Genomic DNA, 23,012 nt, shown 5'->3' with positions numbered 1-23,012 from the left:
GGATGAAGGGGTAGATATAATTGGCATCTCAGAGACATAGTAGGAGGAGGATAACCAATGGGACACTGTGATACCGGGGTACAAAAGATATCGAAAGGTGGTGGAGAGGTAGCACTAGTATATTAAAGAGGGCACCAAGTCAAACAGGATGAAAGTTCTGCAGGAAACAAAATGCAATGTTGAATCTTTATGGATAAACATTCCAGGTGAAAAGGGTAATAAAATAACAGTGGCCAGAATGAACAAACAGACAATGCTAAAAGAAATTAGGGAGGCTAGCAAAATTAGAAGCTCATAATAATGGAGGATTTGAAATGCTAGAGAGGTAAAGTTTCCAGATGAAAGATATGACTGCTTCGTGGAGCAGCTGGTACAAGAACCAACAAGAGGGGAAACTATTTTAGACCTAGTCTTTAGTGGAACACAGGATTTGGAAATACTATTTAGTGGAACACAGGATTTGGAAATCATATTGTGATATGATCAAATCTGAATTAATAACTAGAGGCAGGACACTAAAGAAATTACAGTGACAGCATTTATCTTTGAAATGGGTGACTATGATAGAAATGAGCAAAGCATTTATAAGGAAGGCAAAGAGAGAATTTGAAAAGAAGCTAGCCATGGAAGCAAAAATTCAAAATAAAGACTTCTTTATTAACATTTGCAGTAAAAAGCCTGTGAGGAAGTCAGTTGGACCATTAAATGATTTAAGGGTAAAAGGAGCACTTAGAGATGATAAAGCCATAGCAGAGAGAATAAATTAATTCTTTGCTTCGGTATTCACTGAGGAAGATGTAAGAGATATACCAATGCTGTTGCGCTGGAGGTGGAGGATGGTCTGGATGAGGCCGGGTTCCAGAGATCTGGATGCCAAACAGGAACAGAGTAGAGCAGGGGCACTTAGATAAAGATGGCCAAAGCCTGAGAGGCCAGGTCTGTAGGATACTGGAGAGGAGTCCAAGGCAAGCTGAAGTCAGGGCAGGGGCAGGAGGCGAAGTAATGGAAGCAGAGCTGAGGTCAGAGCCAGGAGATCAGAACAAGTGTGGTCCAGACGTAGCAGGGGTCATTGCCAGGGAATCAGTCAAAGAGTAGTCCAGGCGAAGCAGGGATCAATACCAGAGAATCAGTCTGAGAGTACGAAGATGAGGAGCAGATGAAGAGACAAGCAGGAACAGGAACCAGGAACAATGACAGGAACAGGAGACAGGAACGAAGACAGGAACCAGGAACGAGCAACGAGCACACGAACAATCGTGGAGACCTGTTGCCAAGGCAAGCCCTGACAGTCAGGGCTCGCTTAATTTAGGCCCTGGCAAATGACATCATCGGGGAGGTCTGGCAGCCTTAGCGTGCCACGGGCCCTTTAAATAAATCAGAGAGGCGCGCACACGCGCCTGGGGCAGCCAAGAGAGAGGAGCAGATGGCGGCGGCAGGGTGGCGGGCAAGGAATGCCAGTCACGAGATCCGCAGCCGGTCGACACAAAAAATGCTAGAAATGATATTCAAAAGTGATGATTCAGAGGAACTGAAACAAATCTCAGTGAACCTGGAAGATGTACTAGGGCAAATTGACAAACTAAAGAGTATAAAATCAGCTGGATCAGATGGTATATATCCCAGAGTGCTGAAAGAACAGAAAAATGAAATTGCGGACCTGCTACTGAAAATTTGTAAACTATCTTTAAAATAACCTATGGTACCTGAAGATTGGAGGATTGTCAATGTAACCCAATTTTTAAAAAGGGATCAAGGGGTGATCCAGAAAACAGACCATTGAGTCTGACATCGTAGAAACTATCATAAAGAGCAAAATTGCTGAGCATATAGATAAGCATAGTTTAATGGGAGAAAGCCAACATGGATTTAGCCAAGGGAAGTCTTGCCTCACAAATTTGCTACCTTTTTTTGAGGGATAAAGGTGAACCAGTTGATATTGTGTATCTGGATTTCCAGAAAGCATCTGACAAAGTCCTTCACGAGAGGCTTCTTAGGAAATTAGAAAGACATGGGATAGGTGGCAGTGTCCTGCACTGAGCCACAGCAGACCCGCGGCTCAGCTCCCTCACCTCTTTCAAAGTGATCCAGCACCTGGTCCCTCATCTCTGGCAGCTGTGGGCCACCGGCTTCAGCCTCAGACCACTCCTGGGGCCTCCGGCTCTGCTACAGTTCCTGATGCTTCACATCGGGCCTCTCTGTGTGGCCTATGGAGAGACGCCGTCCTGACCAGCGCCGCGCCACTCCCTAGGCACACGCGCGCGCGTGCACAGCTGATCCTTTAATAGAGCCCGCGGCAGGAACCTGGCCACAGCCCCGGATGATGACGTCCGGTATTAAGGCCGGGCTCCGCTCTCTCAAACTGCATTTGCAACAGGTCCCCTCGCTAGTCGAGTACTCATTGCCTCTTCAGTTCTTGGTTCCCGATCCTGATTGCCTTCGTTCCTATTTCCTTGTCCCGGTGTTCCTGTTCTTTCATCTCTCCTTCGGATTGCCAACCTAATTTGACCCTGCATTGCCTGACGACGCCGTTGCCTCTCTCCAGCCCCGGACCTCTACATTGCCTGACTACTCTATTGCCTCTCTCCAGCCCAAGACCTCTGCATCACCTGACCATGCCGTTGCTTCTCTCCATCCCTGGACTTCTGCTTCATCTGACCATCCTGTGACTCTCTCCTCATCTAGACCTCAGCCTTGCTCGCCACTGCCTCCAGACTGCCGCCAGCCCTGAATCCAGCTTGCTTACAGATGCCTCTTCAACCCTTGTCCTGGACGTGGTTCATTCAGGCTTCGGTCTGCTCTTGCTTAGGTGCCCTATATCAGACTGTGTTCCTATTGGTGCCTGGGTCTCCGCCTTGTCCAGTACAGACTGATACCTACAGTAGTTGTTGTCTCTGGGCTGACCTCAATCCACCCATTAACGACCACTGTCAAAGGCCACCTAAGTCCAGCCAGCCCCGGCACCCAAAGGCTCAACCCATGGGGAACGAGGGCTGGTATTGGTGAAGCGCCAGCCAGCCTCCGTTTATCAGCCCTCCGTCTATCAGCCCTACTATGGGTAGTGTCAACCCCACATCGGCCCAAGGGTCCATCTCTGGCGCAACAGATTCCAAAGGCCATGGACTCGGTGGAGCCGCATGCCCTCCTGGCTATTCCTGGCCTGGCCCTAAAGGTACAAGAACAGCAACAGTTTCTTGAAGCCCTGGCCTCTTCCCTCGAGCATCTGCATACAAGGCTAGATGCCATGTCCATCAACTCAGTTCCAGCGATGGCTTCCTCTCCGCCACAGCCATCTACTTCCTCCTCCAGAGCCCTACTGGACCTGCCAGCTCTGCCTCGTTCAACAGTGACTCCAAACTGTGTAGAGGGTTTATTAACCAGAGCTATATGCAGTTTGCTCTTCAGCCCTCCCTCTTTCAAGATGAATTAACCAAGGTCACCTTCATCTTGTCTCGCCTAGAAGGGAAGGCGCTGGCGTGGGCTTCTCTCTTGTGGAAGTGTTTGGACTCACTCCTACAGGAATGGTCTCAGTTCGTGACCGTGTTCCGGCAAAAGTTTGATGATCCTGGGCGGCATGCCGTGGCAAGCACTAGTCTACTATACCTGCGACAAGGCCAAAGAAGTCTCTTCGACTACACCATTGAATTCCAGACTTTAGCGTCTGAACTCGCTTGGCAGGAGGACTGCCTGCGAGCTATTTACCTGGATGGGCTCTCCCCGCAACTAAAGGACAAATTGGCAGCACAAGAGCTCCACTCCGAAGAAATTGAACTTTTGATTCTAGAGAAGTCCATCTACCTGGTAGTTCTGGGACTACCTTGGCTCCAATGGCACTCCCCCCAATTCGACTGGGGGTCTCTCCAGCTGACAGAATGGGGCTCCGCCTGTCACCAGACTTGTCTTCAGAAAGTGGCGCCCCCACCAGTGGTTCCTCTGGCAACCACTTCCTCAGGCATACCTGCTCCCTACGCTGTCTTCGAAGACGTGATCTCAAAGCAGAAGGCAAACCTCCTATCTCCGCTCCGGAAATTTGATTGTCCCATCGATCTTCTGCCTGGAAACATGCCCCCCCCCCCAAGGGCGTACCTATCCTCTGTCGCTTCCCGAGACCAAGGCCATGACGGATAACATCCGGGAGAATCTTGCGAAGGGGTTCATTCACCCCTCTACCTCCCCTGCTGGCACAGGGTTCTTTTTCGTCACAAAAAAGGACGGATCTCTAAGACAATGGATCGACTACCGTGGTCTGAATGCGATCACTCTCAAGAACAAGTACCCTCTGCCCTTGATATCAGAATTGTTTGATCGGCTACAAGGAGCCTCTATCTTCACCAAGTTAGACTTACACGGAGCCTATAACTTGGTGCGTATCCGCCCTGATGACATCTGGAAGACTGCTTTCAACACCAGAGATGGACATTATGAATATTTAGTGATGCCCTTCAGCCTTTGTAACGCACCTGCAGTTTTCCAGTGAATGATTAATTAAATCTTTAGGGATCTCTTATACATCAAAGTTGTGGCGTACCTGGATGACATTCTTATCTTCTCCAAGGACCTGGCCACACACCCTACCGATGTTCGTACTGTACTTCAACGTCTTCGGGAGAACCATCTGTTCGCAAAATTGGACAAGTGCCTATTTGAAAAATCCAGCTTGCCCTTTCTGGGGTACATAATCTCCCAACAAGGAGTCTCGATGGATCCTGTGAAACTAAAAGGAATCCAAGACTGGTCACAAGTCATGGGCCTGAAGGTACTTCAACGTTTTCTAGGATTCACGAATTACTACCACCACTTCATACCGCACTACTCTACGTTGGCGGCTCCTCTTACATCTCTGATCTGTAAGGGTCAGGACACGCGAAACTGGACCCCGGAGGCTGTTTCTGCCTTTCATCACCTCAAGGAGGTTTTCTTAACTGGATCCTGTCTCCATCATCTGGACCCTAATCGCCTCTTCCAGGTTGAGGTAGATGCCTCCGCGATTGGAGCAGGGGCGGTCCTGAACCAATGCTCTGCTTCCGGATCCATGGTCCCGTGTTCCTTCTACTCGCACAAATTCTCTGCTGCAGAACAAAATTACAGCATTGAAGACTGCGAGTTACTCACCATCAAGCTGGCTTTGGAGGAATGGCGCCCATGGCTAGAGGGCACCCAACATAAATTTACAGTGTTTACAGATCATAAAAACCTGAAACACTTGAGCCAAGCCCAACGTCTCAATACCCTTCAAGCCCGATGGGCTTTGTTCTTTTCCAGATTTAATTTCGAGAGAAAAATCTCCGGGCAAATGCCCTGTCTCATTCATTCGAACCTGAAGACAAACCCGAAGAACCCGGTCATATTATTGACCCAGCCTGCATTTGTCTTTCGGCTACTCATCCTGTTCCTACGGGGAAAACAGTGGTGCCCCGTCGACTCCATGAAAAAGTCCTCCGGTGGGCACATGAATCTCAGTTTGCCAGTCACCCAGGGCGAACACGAACCTTAGCGCTGCTTCAGCAGTTCTTCTGGTGGCCCACTATGGTCTCTGACGCTAAAGCTTACGTCGATTCCTGCAGTACCTGCGCTCAACAGAAACCCCGGTTGGGTGACCTTGGCGTTTACTCCAGCCACTCCCAGCTCCCGATGAACCATGGACACATCTTTACACGGATTTCATCGTGGACTTACCACCATCTAAAGGCCACACGGTCATATGGGTTACAATTGACAGATTCTCCAAAATGGCCCATTTTGTTCCACTACCGGGCCTACCATCTGCACCTGAATTGGCACACCTGTTCTTTCGACACATCTTCTGGCTACATGGCTTACCCAAGGACATTGTTTCTGATAGAGGCCCACAATTCATCGCCAGATATTGGTACGCCCTTTGTAAAAGGTTTGGCATTAACATCAGTTTAACAACAGCATACCATCCTCAAGCCAATGGACAAGCCGAGCATACAAACCACTCCTTGAAGTCCTTCCTCCATGCATATATAAACGATCGTCAAGACAATTGGTCGGAGCTTCTTCCTTGGGCAGAGTTCTCCCATAACTCCCACATTGCCATGGCCACAAGTATGTCACCCTTTTTCATCGTTTATGGGAAACAACCGCGACCACCGCTACCCATACCATTGTCAGTGCCTTCTCCTGCTGCGCAAGCTACTGCCGATGCCCTCAAGGCACTTTGGAACCAGATGAATCTTCGCTTACGCCAGGCCGCTTCTCGGGCCAAGATATCTGCTGACAGCCATAGACACTTGGCTCCTGAGTTCCTTCCTGGCCAGAAAGTCTGGTTAAGCACCCGTTATATTCGACTCAAGATACCTTCTCAGAGGTTTGAACCAAGGTATATTGGACCTTTTCCAATCATTCGTCGTGTCGGACTGGTAACCTACCAACTCCGGCTGCCGCCTACATTGGGAATCCCAATACGTTTCATGTATCACTCCTAAAACCGGTGGTCCTATCCTGGCCTTCACGAAAGGATCCTGCAGCTCTTCCACTGGTTGCAGAGACTGACACCACTTACAAGGTCCATGAAGTCCTTGATGTCCACCATAGGAGCCGCCGGTGGGAATACCTCCTTTCTTGGGAGGGTTACGGCCCTGAAGAAACTCCTCCTCCAGTTTCATCATGCCCATCCAGGTAAACCCAGACCTCCAAGGGGGGGCGTAGAGGGGGGGTACTGTTATGCGCGCCGGCCACAGCAGACCCGCAGCTCAGCCCCTTCACCTTTTTCAAAGTGATCCAGCACCTGGTCCCTCATCTCTGGCAGCTGTGGGCCGCCAGCTCTGTCCTTGGGCTGCCCCTGCGGCGTCTGGTTCTGCTACAGTTCCTGATGCTCTGTGTCAGGCCTCTCCACGTGGCCCGCAGAGAGACGCCATGCTTCTCTCTAGGTGTGCACACAGCTGATCCTTTAATAGGGCCCACGGCGGGAACCTGGCCACAGCACCAGATGATGACGTCGGCAAGCTCCGGTATTAAGGCCGCGCTCCTCTCTCTCAAATTGCCTTTGCAACAGGTCCCCTCGCTAGTCGAGTATTCGTTGCCTCTTCAGTTCTTGGTTCCCGATCCTGATTGCCTTTGTTCTTGTTTCCTTGTTCCGGTGTTCCTATTCCTTCATCTCTCCTTCGGATTGCCAACCTGATTTGACCCTGCATTGCCTGACGACGCCATTGCCTCTCTCCAGCCCCGGACCTCTACATTGCCTCTCTCCAGCCCCGGACCTCTGCATCGCCTGACCATGCCGTTGCTTCTCTCCAGCCCTGGACATCTGCTTCACCTGACCATCCTTTAACTCTCTCCTCGTCTAGACCTCAGCCTTGCTTGCCACTGCCTCCAGACTGCCACCAGTCCTGAACCCAGCTTGCTTACAGACGCCTCTTCAGCCCTTGTCCTGGACGTGGTTCATTCAGGCTTCGGCCTGCTCTTGCTTGGGCTCCCTCTGTCAGACTGTGTTCCTATTGGCGCCTGGGTCTCTGGGAATCCGCCTCGTCCAGTACAGACTGATACCTACACTAGTTGCTGCCTCTGGGCTGACCTCAATCCACCCATCGATGACCACTGACGGAGGCCACCTATGTCCAGCCGGCACCAGCACCCAAAGGCTCAACCCGCGGGGAACGAGGGCTGCTATTGGTGAAGCGCCATCCGGCCTCCGTCCATCAGCCTTCTCTGCCTACCAATGGTGGGGACCCGTAGGATCCCTCCTATGGGTAGCATCAACTCCACCTCGGCCCAAGGGTCCACCTCCGGCGCAACAGTCTTATTGAGGATTGCCAACTGGTGAAAAAATAGAAAACAGAGAGTAGAACTAAATGGTAAATTTTCCCAATGGAAGAGAACACTGCTTTTTAATATATTTGTAAATGACCCGGAAATGGGAACAAGTGAGCTGTTGAAATTTTAAATCACAATAGAAATGAGTGTAACTGCAAGAGGACCTTGCAAAACTGGTAGATTGGGCATACAAATGACAAATAAAATTTAATGTGGACCAATGCAAAGTGATGCACTTATGAAAGAGTAATCCAAATTATACTATACAATGCAAAGTTCCACATTAGGAACCACCATTCAGGAAAAGGATCTTGGCATTATCATTGATAATACACAGCAGCAGCCAAGAAAGCAAATAGAATGCTAGGAATTATCAGGAAAGGAATGAAGAATAAAACAAAAAATATCATAATGCCTCTGCATCACTCAATGGTGCATTCTCACTAAGTATTATGTGCAGTACTGGTCACCACATCTCAAAAAATATATAGCAGACTTAGAAAAGGTACAGAGAAGTGCAACCAAAAAGATAAAGGGGATGGACAGACTCTCCTATGAGGAAAGACTAAAGAGGTTAGGACTCTTCAGCTTGGAGAAGAGATGGCTGAGGAGAGATATTATAGAGGTCTATAAAATAATGAGTGTAATGGAACAAGTAAACGTCAATTGGTTGTTTATTCTTTCAGAAAGTATTAAGACTAGAGGACACTCAATGAAGTTACTAGGTGATGTATTTAAAACTAATAAGAGAAAATATTTTTTTTACTCGAAGCATAATTATGCTCTGGAATTCATTGATAGAAGATGTGGTAAAGCTGTTAGTGTGGCTGCATTTAAAAAAGGTTTGGTCAAGTTCCTGGAGGAAAAGTCCATTAACCATTATTAAGGTAGATTTGCAGAAATCCACTGCATATCCTTGGTATAAGCAGCTTGGAATCTATCTATCCCCTGGGATCCTGCCAGGTACTTGTGACCTGGCTTAGTCACTGATGGAAACAGGATACTGGGCTTGATGGACCTTGGTCTGACCCAATCCAATATGGCAAGTCTTATATTCTTATTGTTCTAAGAAATAACATCAGAAGATGCTACAGAGCCTATCCAGATGTTCCTTGTAAGTTACTATTTCAGTCTTATAGGATCATTGCTATTCAACTACAGTTGGTTTTCTAAAAACTGATTATATTTTGATGGGCAACATGCTGAAGGCACTGACTGGGCCAGATTTAAGAGTATTTTGCCCACAGGCAGGGTTAAAGAGTGCCCGGGAATAGGTACATCCTGGAGATCAGAAAATGGGGGAAATAGCTTTCCCTCCACCACCCCCACAGTCCCAGAGTGCTGAGCGGCACCTCTTTGGAGTAGATAGCTGGAGTAGTCTCCTCTGACATATGCACTCCTTTTTGGTCTGGGTATTATTTGGTGCCTTCATTATTTGACAACCTAGGCAATTGCCTACGTCGCCTATGCCTAAACCTGGGCCTGAACTCTGAGCCTTCCATTTAATACACCAGGAAATGGGAACATGAACAGATGGGGCAAGAGGTGAAACCAAATTTAAAAAGAATTCTCTGTATTGGGTTCTAAGTATGCTATATTAAATATATGTATTTTGACAGTTGTACTCAGCAGTCATTTCTTCTATGATCTACTAATTGCAAGTATGCTAAATAACATTTCATGAAGGATATATACAAAACTACATTTCATAATAGATTTTCTTTTGTAAAATATTATGTATCCAACCACATTTACATACCTATTATACTTTTTGTAGAAATTTGGAAAACTTCCATTAATCTTAACATCTGCTCCAGGCCAAAAGAATGTTCCAGCCTTAAGACCTTGATTCATTGCTGTCAGCCAAATCTGCAGGAAGACACGTATTACATATACTATCTTCTGTTTTTACATTTGAGGTTTGGATTTTTTATTTTTTTCTTGTATTTGATATTAGGAAAGGTTTAGTTATTTATATAGCTGTATTATTAAAGCTTGCATTTTTTATGATTTGCGTGTTAATGATGTATTATTTTATTGATGTAAAGTGACATTGTTTTTCTGATATAAATAGAAACATAGACATGTGATGGCAGAAAATGACCATATGGCCCATCTAGTCTGCCTATCCATGTAATCTATCTAGCCCTTACAATTCATATCATCGCCTACGAGATCTACTGCATTTATCCCATGCTTCTTGAATTCAAATACCATTTTTCCCTCCACTAGGAGGCCATTCCATGCATCTACTACTCTATCAAGAAATATTTCCTAAGAATACTCCCAAGTCTACCTCCTTTCAACCTCATCTCATGATCTCTTGTTCTACAGCCTCCTTTCCTTTGAAAGAGGCTCGCTTCCTATGCATGAAAACCTTTGAGATATTTAAATGTCTCTATCATATCTCCCCTATCACACTTTTCCTCCAGGGTGTACATATTTAGATTTTTGAGTCTGTCCCCTTATGCTTTACCACCCTTTTGGCCAACTCCATCCTGTTTATATCCTTTTGAAGGTACTGTCTTCAGCACTGTACATAGTATTACAAATAAGGTCTCACCAGGAGAAATATAACTTCCCTTTTTCTGCTGACTATTCCTTTCCTTATGCAATCAAGCATCTTTCTGGCTTTTACTGTCAACTTTATACACCTTAAGATCATCATATACAATCATCTCCCAGATCCTACCCTTTTTTCATAGAATAATTTCACCTCCAATACTGTACATTTCCCTTGGGTTTTTGCATCCTAAATACATTAATCTGCATTTTTTAGCATTAAATCTTAGCTGCAAGACTCTAGACCATTCCTTGAGCTTTGCTAAATCTCTTTTCATGTTTTCTATACCTTTCTGGCTGTCTTCCTTGTTGCATATTTTGGTATAATTGGCAAAAAGACAAACCTTACCCAACAATTCTTCCTCAAAGTTGCTCACAAAAATGTTGAAAAGAACCTGTCCCAGGACTAATCCTTGAGGCACACCATTAGTAACTAGAGATGTGCTTCGGGTAAATATTTCATGTCGGGCTTTGTTTTGGGCCCCCCCCACGGGAATTTTGTTTTTCCCATGGTTCGGGAGGGGGGTTTTCGGAAAAAATTCAATCATTTTTTGGTTCTTCCGAACCATTCCGAATTAGGCAATTTCGTTAACATTGCCTAATTCAGGAAAAACATAGAAACATATAGAAATGACGGCAGAAGAAGACCAACCGGTCCATCCAGTCTGCCCAGCAAGCTTCACACATTTGTTCTCATACTTAACTGTTTCTCTTGGCTCTTAGTAACCTTATGTTCTAATTCCCTTTTCACCCCCACCATTAATGTAGAGAGCAGTGCTGGAGCTGCTTCCAAGTGAAATATTAAGTTTGATTAGTTGGGTAAGCGGCAGCATAGCTCTCTGCCATGAAGCAGAGGGCAATGCTGGAAATGTGTGAAGTATCAGTTTTTCTTTTCCCCTGTCATTGAAGCAAGGAGTCATGCCGGACATGCACCGAAAGTGAAGAATGCCTTGAAAGTCACATTAACTATCATCAAATATTGAAAAGCCTAATAATTGGTAATACCTATAAGCCCATGAACCCATCCCTGTTTTTTTTTCTTTTTTTCTTTTCTTTTTTTAATTGGGAGATGGATGCCCTTCAAAAAAAATAGTGATTAATTGGGAGATGGATGCCCTTCAAAAAAAACGATTGCACATCCCTATTAGTAACACCCCTCTTCTCAGAGTAAACGCCGTATACCTCTACCCTTTTGCCACCTCCCACTTAGACAATTTCTAACCCAGTTGGTCACTCTAGATTCCATACCAAGGGCACTCAATTTATTTATGTCTTCTGTGCAGAACTGTTACTGAAGTTCACGTATACTATGTCTAGCACTCTCCTTTGATCCAATTCTATAGTCACCCAATCAAAAAAATTACTTCTAGTAAAACCATGCTGCCTCAGATTTTGTAATCCATTAGATTCCAGAAACTGCACTATCCTCTATTTTAGCAGCGATTCCATCAATTTTCTCACCACAGTGGTCAGACTAACCAGTCTGTAGTTCCCAGTCTCCTCCTTACTTTCACTTTTATGAATAAAAACCCAATCTGCCCCTGTCCAATCCTCTGAAACTACTCCAGATTCTAAAGATGCATTGAAAAGGACTAGTTAGCTCCACCTTGACCCATTATTGGGAAAGTGAAATAAAATGGAAATAAATAAATACAATATATTATTTGTGCTGGATTTTATTAATGAACAACTATATAAACTTTTAATCTCAGTTAAAAAGTTGCTTTGATACTGCAGCCAGGCCATCATCCAAGTTTATTACCGAAAGCTACATTAGTTAAGCTAGTGCAATGCTAATATCTGAATAAATTAAACTTTTGGAATAAGAAAAGTATTATAAAACAGCTGCATGAATTGGCAATAATTTTCTTTAACTTTCAATTTAGATAAAAGCATCCAAGTTCATGATGCATATTTCCTAAATGAATTAAATTTAAAAAATTAATTTAAACAAAAGATTTACAAGTAGGTTGATAATCAGAATATAATGAACATGTTAAAAAATACAGCAAGCCTTTAGTAAGGCATTCATACAACATCTGGAGGATTTCCTCAGTTAACCTCAAGGCAAATCCCATTAAAGACCAATGATTTTCAACTCAGTCCTCAGGGCACACCTAGCCAGTAAGGTTTCAGGATATCCACAATGAAGATGCATGAGAGAGATTTGCATAGAATGGAAGCAGTGCATGCAATTCTAATCTCATGCATATTCACTTTGGATATTCTGAAAACCTGACTGACTAGGTATGTCCAGAGAACTGGATTGAGAAACACTGTTTTAGACATCTTGAAGCCAGAAGAGAGACCAAGGCAAATAACTGCTTGGGTTGTAAATTATCTTTTAATTTACTATTCAAAGTTCATGCAGATGTTATGCAAATGGCTCAATAGCAGTGTACAAGCTAAAAATAAAAAATTTTGGGCTAGCCCTGCTCCAAGCTGCAGGATGCATTAGCTGCTCATTTCCCTATGCATGAGCTTCACTATCCTTCCTTGGACATGCAAAATGACTTGGGTGATAGTCCCTAAGAAAAGAACAGGGAAATCACACTGAGCATGTTCAGGCTGTGATGTCAGCACAATTTAAAAGCAAGAAGCCAAAAATGCCTGACTACACATCAGTCTCTATACAACCTCATTTTACATACCCTCTGAAACACTTATTCACCCCAATAATACAAGAATCAATGGGGAAAACTCCAAGAACCTCCCCCCACTCCCATAAATATGCACATACACACACCCAGTACAGTCAGAAAACAAACTTGTCAATGTCCTAGCAAGCTTCAGGTCATGAAGAATTGCTTGCAAACAAGATCAGCATGGTTCCAAATGAGGAAAAAAGAAAACAAAACACATTTTCCCCTTATACACAATCTTTGCTGTGCCTCCTTTATTCACAGTTGTTCTCTTCATAAAGGCCAGCATTCAAATGTCACTAACCACACACCGTTGCCATGCACATATCATGCAATCTTCAATCCTTTCACTGCTGCCATAGTGTCACAAATTCACAACCCTATTCCACAAAGCTCATGAAGGCTAGGGATAATTGGAACCAGAGTTTCATCTATCATACCCAAGGACTGTATCACTACATCTACCGCATAAATGAGGGGTTTCAGCCATCATGCATACCACACCTGCAGGCTTCTGTCACCTTCTACCATCATTCAGCCTTCTTGGATAGAACGCTTTGCTCACCACCTGCTCTGAATAGGGATATACAGCCATACACATGGAGGCAAACATGCCATATAAAAAACAGATAGATAAATCTGGAGCACAAAGTGATTGTTGCCATCACTTCTTCTTGTCTCTGTAATCCACTTTGAAGAGTTGAAAGGCGGAATTTAAAAAATAAATAACTTTAAAACAAACTTCTCTAATGCCTACTATTTAGAATCACCAAAGAGCACAGCTTGCCTGTCAGCTGTGCCTAAGCAGCACTGGTACATATTGGCCCTCGAAATGCTTGTGATGGCACTGAACACTGTAAATATCCAAAAGGGAGCTGAAGAGCATAGTGATTGATGTTGAGAAGCAAGACAGATTAATGTTGGAAAGAAGCAGAAAAATCAAGCAGGTATCAGAGAAATGAAAAAGGGTAGATACCAAATATAAACATGTTCTTTACCCAATAGACATTCAATTAACCCATTGAAAATAATGTACTTAATAGGTAGAGTGTAACTCAAAACTGTCATCAAACTGTCATCAAACTACTGTTTTGGGAAGGTAGAGTTAGAAGACATTTAGGGAGTTTACAACATGGTTTATGCTTATACTCACAGGTTCTCCTTGATACCAAAATGGATTAAACTTCTCTTCGCTTTTAAGAGTGAAGAAAGCATTACGACTGTGATCATACATTTTATTGTCAACCACACCATGAGATTCGGGATACAGACCCTGTAATGAGAACTTAGTTTAGTTTGGGAAAGGCTAGAATGCCATGCAAAATGCTTTGAAAAGCTATAATCCCCTAATTAATTTTATCACATGTAAATAATGTTAAAGCCACAATACCATTAGAAATTAGAATTAGATGTCTATTTAGAATGATAGTGGTGAATCAATTTGCCCCAAAATTTGAACACCACTCATTCATGATATTATCAAAGCTTTCTAAATGTTAAATCTGATTTGTGATTTAGACAATTCCTAGCCCAACTACTTTCAATTTGCCTTATTAGTCATGTGTTTGGAAAACTCTTAGGATTTCTGGGAGCTTACCACCTTCTCTCAGTTTATTCTATATTGTCGATATTCAAAAGTGTTTGTCCAGGTACCATTCCAAATTATCTGAACAAACCCTGAATTTTAAATTTCCAGCCCTGCTGAGTGGATACATTTTACCTGGGTAAAGCAGAGTTGCTTACTTTAACAGGTGTTCTCCAAAGACAGCAGAATGTCAGTCCTCACTCAAGGATTACATCATCAGATGGAGTCTGACATGGAAATTTGATTTCAGAGTATCTAGAAACTTTGAGCATGCCCAACTGGGCATGTGCAGCCTGCTATACTACCACACATCCATGCTGGAGCCCCTTCAGTCTATAATTTAGTTCAGAGTTGGAGAAACCAATGCCAAAGAAAACTGGGGGATTTTGGAGGACTGACATCCTCCTGTCCACAGATAACACCTGTTACAGGTAAGCAACTCTACTTTCTCAGAGGACAAGCAAGATGGCAGTCCTCACACATGAAGAATCCCTTGCTACAGACTGCCCTGAATGAAAAAGGAGACAATCCAAAATAGTGCCAACAGATAAAAACTGTTTTTGATGGCAACAAGCCTTTTTTATATATTAACTGTCATTTCTATAGGGGCAGCTTGAAATGAAAGGAGGATTCTACACCTCAAAGATAATCCTCAGGACAAATTAGCCAAACCTACTGTTGCGTCAGAGTCCCTGTCCAAGTAATAGTTCAATGGAAATGTGTAGTTAGAACTCCACAACACAGCCTTGCAGATCTCCTCTATGGAGGCTAATCTTAGGCAGGCTACTGATGCTGCCATGGCTCCGACACTGAGCCTTGACATGACCCACCAGATTCAGGTCTGCCTGGGCATAACAAAATCCATTTACAAAAGGTGTGCTTGGCAACGGCAATTGCAGGTTTGTTGGTATCAAATGAAACAAAAAGCTGAGTGGACTTTCTAAGGGCTTCAGCCTGCTCAGATAGAAGGCCATGGGACTTGGGACATGTGGCCTGAGAAAGAACGTTGGCTGGTTGAGGTAGAAATCAGACACCATCTCAAGCAGGCCCTTAGGATGCATGCACATAACCACCCTAATATGAAAAAACTTGGTATGAAGATGGATACATCACTAGAATCTGGAGCTCATTAATTCTGCACACTGAAGTGACCCCACCATAAATATCACCTTCCAGGTCAGCTCATAAGAATCTATAGGTTCAAAGGGAGCTTTCAGTAATTTTGAATGTGGATAAAATGAAAATCATGAATCTTTAAAGCTCAAGATAGGCTGTTTTTGTATTTGAGGGCCTTCAGATTCCAACAGCATCTCAAGTGAAGAGCCTTGGAATCATTATAGACACAAGTCTTTCCATGCATCCACAGATCCATGTGTTCACCAGAGCCATGTTTTTCAAACTTAGAACATTGCGCAACTTAAAACCACTGAAGGAGGGGGAAGAATTTGTACAGATCTCCAATCTCTGCTGTTTACCAGCTTTGATTACTGAAATGGTTTATATCTTGGAGTTTCCATCTCAACCTCTGCAAGTCACCCAGAATACTGCTACCCATGACCAGTCAGGACTGAAAGTTAGACAACATGTTATTCCAGGTCTTTACAAGCTCCATTGGCTCTTAATTGCTTGATGAATTAAATACAAAATAGAGGGGGTCACGTGATGCCGTGAAAGAGACCAGACGCACATTGTCTTCTCTCCGGGGGCCCTCTCCCTTCTTTGTGCATATTAAACCTCACTTTATACTCCAAACCCTGTTTTGAAGGCAGTGATCATCTCCTTGACCTGACAGGCATACAAATTGCTGTGTTAAAACCGGGAAGCAGCACTCATGTTGATGTGAATGGCACAGAGAGAAAAAAAAAAAAGCAACAGCCGGGAGAACTTAAGACGGCTGACTTAGAAGAGGGAGATGACACAGGAAGAACCTTTGATGGTACAGTGGCTGAAACAGAACATCCCCCCTCTGAATTAGCAGCCACATTTATTGCTGTACTGGAGGGGAGACTTCATAAATTGTCAGATCAGATTGAAGGGATCGGGTCCCAAATTGCCGGCTTTAAGCAAAGTCTAACTGAAGCTGAGCAATGGATATTGGGCCTGGAGGACCTACTGGAAACCACAATTACTGGACTCAAAACATCTAACGAGTTCCTAACATCTAAGGTAGATGACCTGGAAAATCATTCCAGGAGGAACAATTTAAGGCTGATGGGTATTCCAGAGTCTATCCCCGAATCTCAATTAGTTGAAATCTTGGAAAAATGGCTACCACACGAATTACAGACCCAAATTTCTTTACAATCTTTCAGGGCTTGTTTTGGGCGCATTTCTATAATCACTCAAAATGCACTAATGCAAGAAACAATATGGAATATGGAGTACAGCATACATATCACAGAGGCAAGTTTATATGATGGGTAGGAAGATTCAAATATATGTATTAAATGTAATGTCAAAATTGGGACACTTTTTGGTATTGCGCTAATATTCAATTCTTCTGGAAGCAGATATTTGGATATATGGAAAATGTTCTTTCTATTCAATTACCTTTTTCTGTACAGTTAGCAATCTTTGGCTCATTTCCTTCAGTGAGAACATACTCTGATGTTCAAAGACTATGGATTTCTAAAGTTCTAGTAGTTGCCAGAACCACTATATTACATTTTTGGAGAAAGGAAGTGGATCCATCTTTCACATTCTGGAGAAATGCTGTTCATCGTCTTATTAATGGAACTGATGGTCGGCAAACAGAGCTGCCCCAACATGAAACAGATAATATTAAATATTTGGCTCCCCTATATGGACTCTTTCACCATGTACTAGAATTCTGCTCCTGAATTCCTATTGATGGATCTATGTTAGTTGATGATACACTTATAAGTATGAAGGGGGTGGGTAGGTAATTGGGACTTCAAGGCTTTGTCATATCTATTTTGTAAAGATTTTCTAAGGACCTGATGTGTTAGGGAACAAACCATAAGGTTACGACTATATGTTTTGTAGGATCTATGCTGTTTGAGTTATAACAATAATAATCATAATAAAAATAGATTTAAACAAATACAAAGTAGCCATGACAACACAGAAACTATATGAGAGCCCTGAATCACCCTGGTTTAGCACCACGTAACCTAGTGGTTAGAATAGTGGTTACTCAACGCATAATAAAGTTCTGGAACTCGTTACCTATTAGTGTAGCTGCATTTAAAAAAAGTTTGGACATGTTCTTGGAGGAAAAGTCCATTAACCATTATTAAGGTAGAGTTGCAGAAATCCACTGCCTATTTTTGGAATAAGCAGCTTAGAATCTATCTACCCCTTGGGATCCTGCCAAATACTTGTGACCTGGATGGGCCACTGTTGAAAACAGGAAACTGGGCTTGATGGACCTTTGGTCTGATTCAGTATGACAAGTCTTATGTTCTTAGATTACTCACTGCTCCCTCTGTTAAAGCGTCTGGTCTATCTGAGACAAAGAAGCATGCTTTTTCCATTGCTATTTGACTCTCGGGAATTCTTAGACTGACTTCTTGCACTGAAAACTTTTCAGAACCCATGTTTTTCAGCAGGCTTTTGACCCAGAATCTTAGCAATAGATATAATTACCTGATCTCAGGGCAGGCCAGATTATAATTGCATGGCTAAAATAGCTGTAGTCTTGTGCATTTGTAGTGTTGAATACTGTTTATATTTTAATCTTTTTGTGTAATTTTTTTATGTATGGAATGATGTTAACCATTTTGAATTTCATCTAGGTGGTATTCAAATCTTTTAAAATAATGAATAGATAAATAAATAAAAAATGTGGACCAATACCACATTGAGATAATGCTGAAGACTAATGGAAGGCTTCAAATGAAGTAAGCACCGCATGAAACAGGCAACTAGAAGCTGTACAGACATGGGTTTACCTTCTACATGGTGATGGTAAGAACCAGTTGCATTAAAGTGAACCCTAGATGAGTTGGTGTTAAGATCTAACTCACTCTGAAAGATACAGAAAGTTATCAAGCAGTTTTTGGGTAGAGCAAGAGAAAGGATCTAGGGCGTTTCCTTCACACCAAAAGGCAAACCTCCTCCACTTCCACTCACAGGACTTCCTCATGGAATCCTTTGTAGAAGCCAGATCACAACACACATCCTCAGGAAGATCCAGGGTTTGCAGAGATACCATCAACATCCAGGCTGTAAGGGGCAGGGACTTAATAGTGGGATTGCACAACTGCCCCTGATTTTGAGTGATTAGAATCGGGGAATTCCCCAGCCTGACTGGATTCCTAATGGACATCTCCCGTAGGAATAGAAACCAAATCTGCCTCAGCCAATAGAGTGCTATGAGAATCTCTTCTGAGTGTCAACAAGGACTTTGCCACTAAAGGAGCTGGAGGATACCCATTCGGTAAACCCTGACACCAATTCAGGGCAAAGATGTTGGATGCTAATTTGCCTTGAGACCCCTTCCTGGAACATAAGAGCAGGACCTTTCTGTTCAGAGAAGAAAATAACAGATCTACCATGGGTGTATTCCACTCATGAAATATCTGGTTTGCTAGTCCCCTGTCGAGGGATCATTTATTGGATTCCAGGACCTGACTCAGACTGTCTGCCAGGACATTCTCCTCACTTGCCAGATATATGGCTCTGAGGACCATATCTGGACAGTCTCCTGACATAGCAGGCACAATCCTGTTCCTCTCTGCTTGTTGATGTGGCACATTAACATTTGATTGTCCATCTGGACAAGGGTAACTCTGTTGGCTAACCAATCCCTTCAGAATATACCGTACCACCCTTAGCTCCAGGAAGTTAATCTGATTAAGTTTTTCCTGAGCAAACCTAAGACCCTGGGTGCAGACTCCTTCTGTGTGGACTCCCTAATCCATGTTTCACAAAATCTGTGGTTAGGATAATTTGCGCTGGAGGAATTTGGAAGGGTATTCCGTGGCCAGATTTTAAAGAATAAATCATCGTGACAGGGAATCCTTTAGAGGCTGGGTAATATGGCTGCTGTCCCTAAGATCTTGAGTGGCCCAATTCCACTGATCTGAGAATCCATTGAAATCTGCATGTGTAAATGTGCCAAGGAAGTAACATGGATTATTGATGCCATAAAGCCTAAGAAACCCAACATGTCCCATGCTGTCATCTGCTAATTTGTTCTTATGTTCCCCATTGTGGATATCAATGTGACAATCCTCTTCTGTGGGAGGAAGGCTCTTGTCCGAGTCACGTCTAACAACATTCTTATTAATTCCAATTAAGAAGACAGCCTCAGGTGGGATTTGGGATAGTTGATGATGACCCTTAGTAACTCCAGCACCTTGATGGTTAATGTTCTTAAGATTCTGTAGTACCTCATTGATACATGCTCTTGATCAACCAATCATTCCGATAGGGAAACACATGCACCTCCCAATTTGCACAGATGTGCCACCACCACTGCCAGAGATTTTGTGAATACACATGGTGCTGATGCTAGACCAAAGGGCAGAACATGATGTTTAAGGTTGTGTTTTCCTACTACAAATCCAAGAAATTCCCTGTGGCCTGGAAATATCTCTCCATAGGTGTAAGCATCCTTTAGAAAGCATAGCCAGTTCCCTTTTTCAAGAATGAGAATCAAGGTGCCCAGGGAAACCATTCTGAACTTTCCTTTTCAGGAACTTGTTAAAACCCTCAGGTCTAGAATGGGACAGAAGGTAATAGTGATTCCCATATATGATTGGTGGAGTATTTTCCAGTGAGTGGTACTGTTTTTTGATTGGCTGGTTTGAGTATTTAATGTGAAGGTAAGAAGAAGCGCTGACATCTTGGAATGTGTATATAAGACATTTGTGACATCGGAGGAGGCGTCTAACAGGTTGGTGATTCATATATATGGACTGGGAGTAAGAAATCTGCTTATTTGAAGAAAAATAAATTTTAATTCTTTTTGATAATTGTTTTGAGTTGCTTATAAGTGATGATTATATAAGGTCATTATGTGTATTTGTAGGTACACATGAGCTAGTGAACTGAAACCCAAACGAAGTTGAGTATTGTGAAGTATCACTGGATTCAATCTGAAAGTAACAGGTTCTATAATACTGATGTCAGGTCTAGTAGCGCATATGTATACCTGATCTTCATTTAGAAGTATGTATTTGTGAAGTATACTTTTGTTTCATTTGCAGAAGGGAATATATGATAGTGATTGTTGATATGGAGTTGATGATATTATTTTATAGTACTTAGAGCCACTGGATGAATATGTTCCCCTGAAGAAGCCTTATCAGGTGAATCAAGGGATCTTGTTGGGATGTCTGTGGTATGGATGTTGTGACCGTCGCTGCTCGACGTCCTCACTCCACCATCTTTACCTCTGTGGTGACTTCCTCCGGGTCTGATGGACGGCTGGCTGCCGCGGCGTCTCCATGCTGCCCCCTTCCGGCGTCCCCGGACTGGCTCGACGTTGCAGATCCGCCATGTTGCTTGAAGACCTAGGGCGCGCGCGCACTGTGATTGAAGAACCAGGAAGAGCGCGAACCTCAGGGGCGTCCCCCTGAGGTGACGTCATCCGCTTCCAATATTTAAAGGTCTCTATTTCACTATCTAACTGAGTTAGCAAGGGGATTGCTTCGGCTACACCTCCCAAGCAACTCTGCCTCCTCGGACTTACCAGAGGTACCCGCTCCTCGGGGGCCTCGCTCTTTTTCTTACTTTCAGATTACAGATAGGAACCAGTACTCGCTCCTCGAGGGCCCATGTTCCTGGACACTGAAGATTCTCTACTGCTTGGAAGCTATCGTTGCTACAAACAATTGTGAGTTACCATCGCTCTCTCAGAGCTTTCCCTGGAACCAGGTACTCGCTCCTCGAGGGCCTAAACCTTTCCAGCTCCTGAGCTTCCTTGAGAGCTTATGTGAGTTTTGTCATCTAGTTCTGTTCATGAACTCTGCATACTCTGCCTACTCACTTTCTACAGTTTCTCAACAGCTCAGCCATCGTGGATCGCTGTTCCAGTACCTGAGGGACTACAGCCCTGCCAGGCATATCAGCTCACTACTGCCACCTCTAGTGGTTTCAAAAACCTGTTTAATAAAAGAACTAATGTGTGTCTGTCTCCATACTCAAGCCTAGCCGGGGGTCCCTCTCGGGATATCCTCCTGGGGGCGTGGTTATCTGCCACCGGCCGGGGGATCCACCCACAACCATATCAGATTCATTACAGATTGCTACTCCTTAGCAAGACGATATCTGAGACACTACAAGATTGCTGACTCCTCCTTCTTTAGGAGCCATTAATAACAGATTGCTACTCCTAGCTTGTCAACTAAGCTCATTCAGAACAGATTGCTAACTCCGCAGTCTAAGAGAAGATTTATAACAATGGATGCCTGTGGTCTGGAATAGATGAATAACAAGTAGAACGCCTACGGTGTGATATAGATGAGTAGCGGGACACATACTGGCATATATCGGGACACCTATGGTGCTGAATTATGAGATGGTATTTGATGTGAAGATATGAAGACATCGAGGAAGACATCTTTATATATAATTTTTTTGTGTGTTATTGGTGGTTTTATCCTCTAGGCCTATTTTATGTATGCATGTGTATGTAAGGGTATGTAAGGGTATGATTGATGATATATGGATTATGTGTTTGAGTGAAGTATTATATATGAGTAAGTTGGTCTATTATATTTAATATTGGGAATGTCTTATTTTGTGTATCTATTAAATATCTAACTCTTATATACTATTTATATTGTGGGATGTTTTCCACACTTTTGTAAAGATACTTCTTTGTAATAAGCATAAAATTATGTAATAAATCCTATTTATATGAATATAAGGATATTTTAGTATTTTTAATTATCCTTTGGATTTGTACTAGTGTTGTTTCTATACTTGCAGAAGGTGGAGCATACTTTCCGGTTTGTTACCTGATAGGGTTCTTTTAGTTGCTGACATACAATAGATAATCCTGCTGATACAGGAGAAAATTCCCAGTTCACCTAGCAGCTTGCCCAATCAGAGAAAAGATTACATTTAAGCTTTGATGTTGTTTCCCTCTATAGCCAGAAGGTGGCAGCATAACATAAAATCTGTGTAAACAGTCTATGTAGCACAGTGAACATTTCAAATACAACATATAGCCTTAAATTACTGTTATGATAGAACAAATGTTATACAACATGATTCTGTATTGATATATACTGCAGTATTTTCATCCAAAAATAAAGCCCATTTAAAAGCAAAAAAAGATAAGTAACAAGTAAAATTTTTATTTTAAAAACAGTTAAGGGTAGCCTATAAATTCTGCATATCAAAATTCAAAATTCACTTTATCTCATATACATACCTGGCTTTGGTTAATATTTATTTCTACGTTAAATAGTTATACTGCTTATATTAAATAATATAATTCTTTATTTATTACCAGTTAAACTATTATTTTAAGT

The 23,012-nt window shown here is 43.1% G+C and overlaps 1 protein-coding gene across 1 annotated transcript in view; it reads right to left on the bottom strand.

Moving 5' to 3' along the window:
* The window catches only part of ENPP1 (ectonucleotide pyrophosphatase/phosphodiesterase 1), a 225,440-nt gene that overhangs the window by 79,397 nt on the left and 123,031 nt on the right, over positions 1–23,012 (bottom strand). The window contains exons 8-9 of the mRNA XM_029594404.1: positions 14,131–14,250; positions 9,533–9,642 (exon numbers count right to left, since the gene is read on the bottom strand). Of these exons, the coding sequence (XP_029450264.1) occupies positions 9,533–9,642; positions 14,131–14,250 (230 nt within the window). The remainder of the gene's footprint in view (positions 1–9,532; positions 9,643–14,130; positions 14,251–23,012) is intronic.

This window comes from Rhinatrema bivittatum, chromosome 3 (assembly GCF_901001135.1).
Source record: "Rhinatrema bivittatum chromosome 3, aRhiBiv1.1, whole genome shotgun sequence".
In the NCBI taxonomy this organism is placed as follows: Eukaryota; Metazoa; Chordata; class Amphibia; order Gymnophiona; family Rhinatrematidae; genus Rhinatrema; species Rhinatrema bivittatum.
Note: the sequence above shows the minus strand (reverse complement) of the source record. Positions and strands in the feature narration are given on the sequence as shown.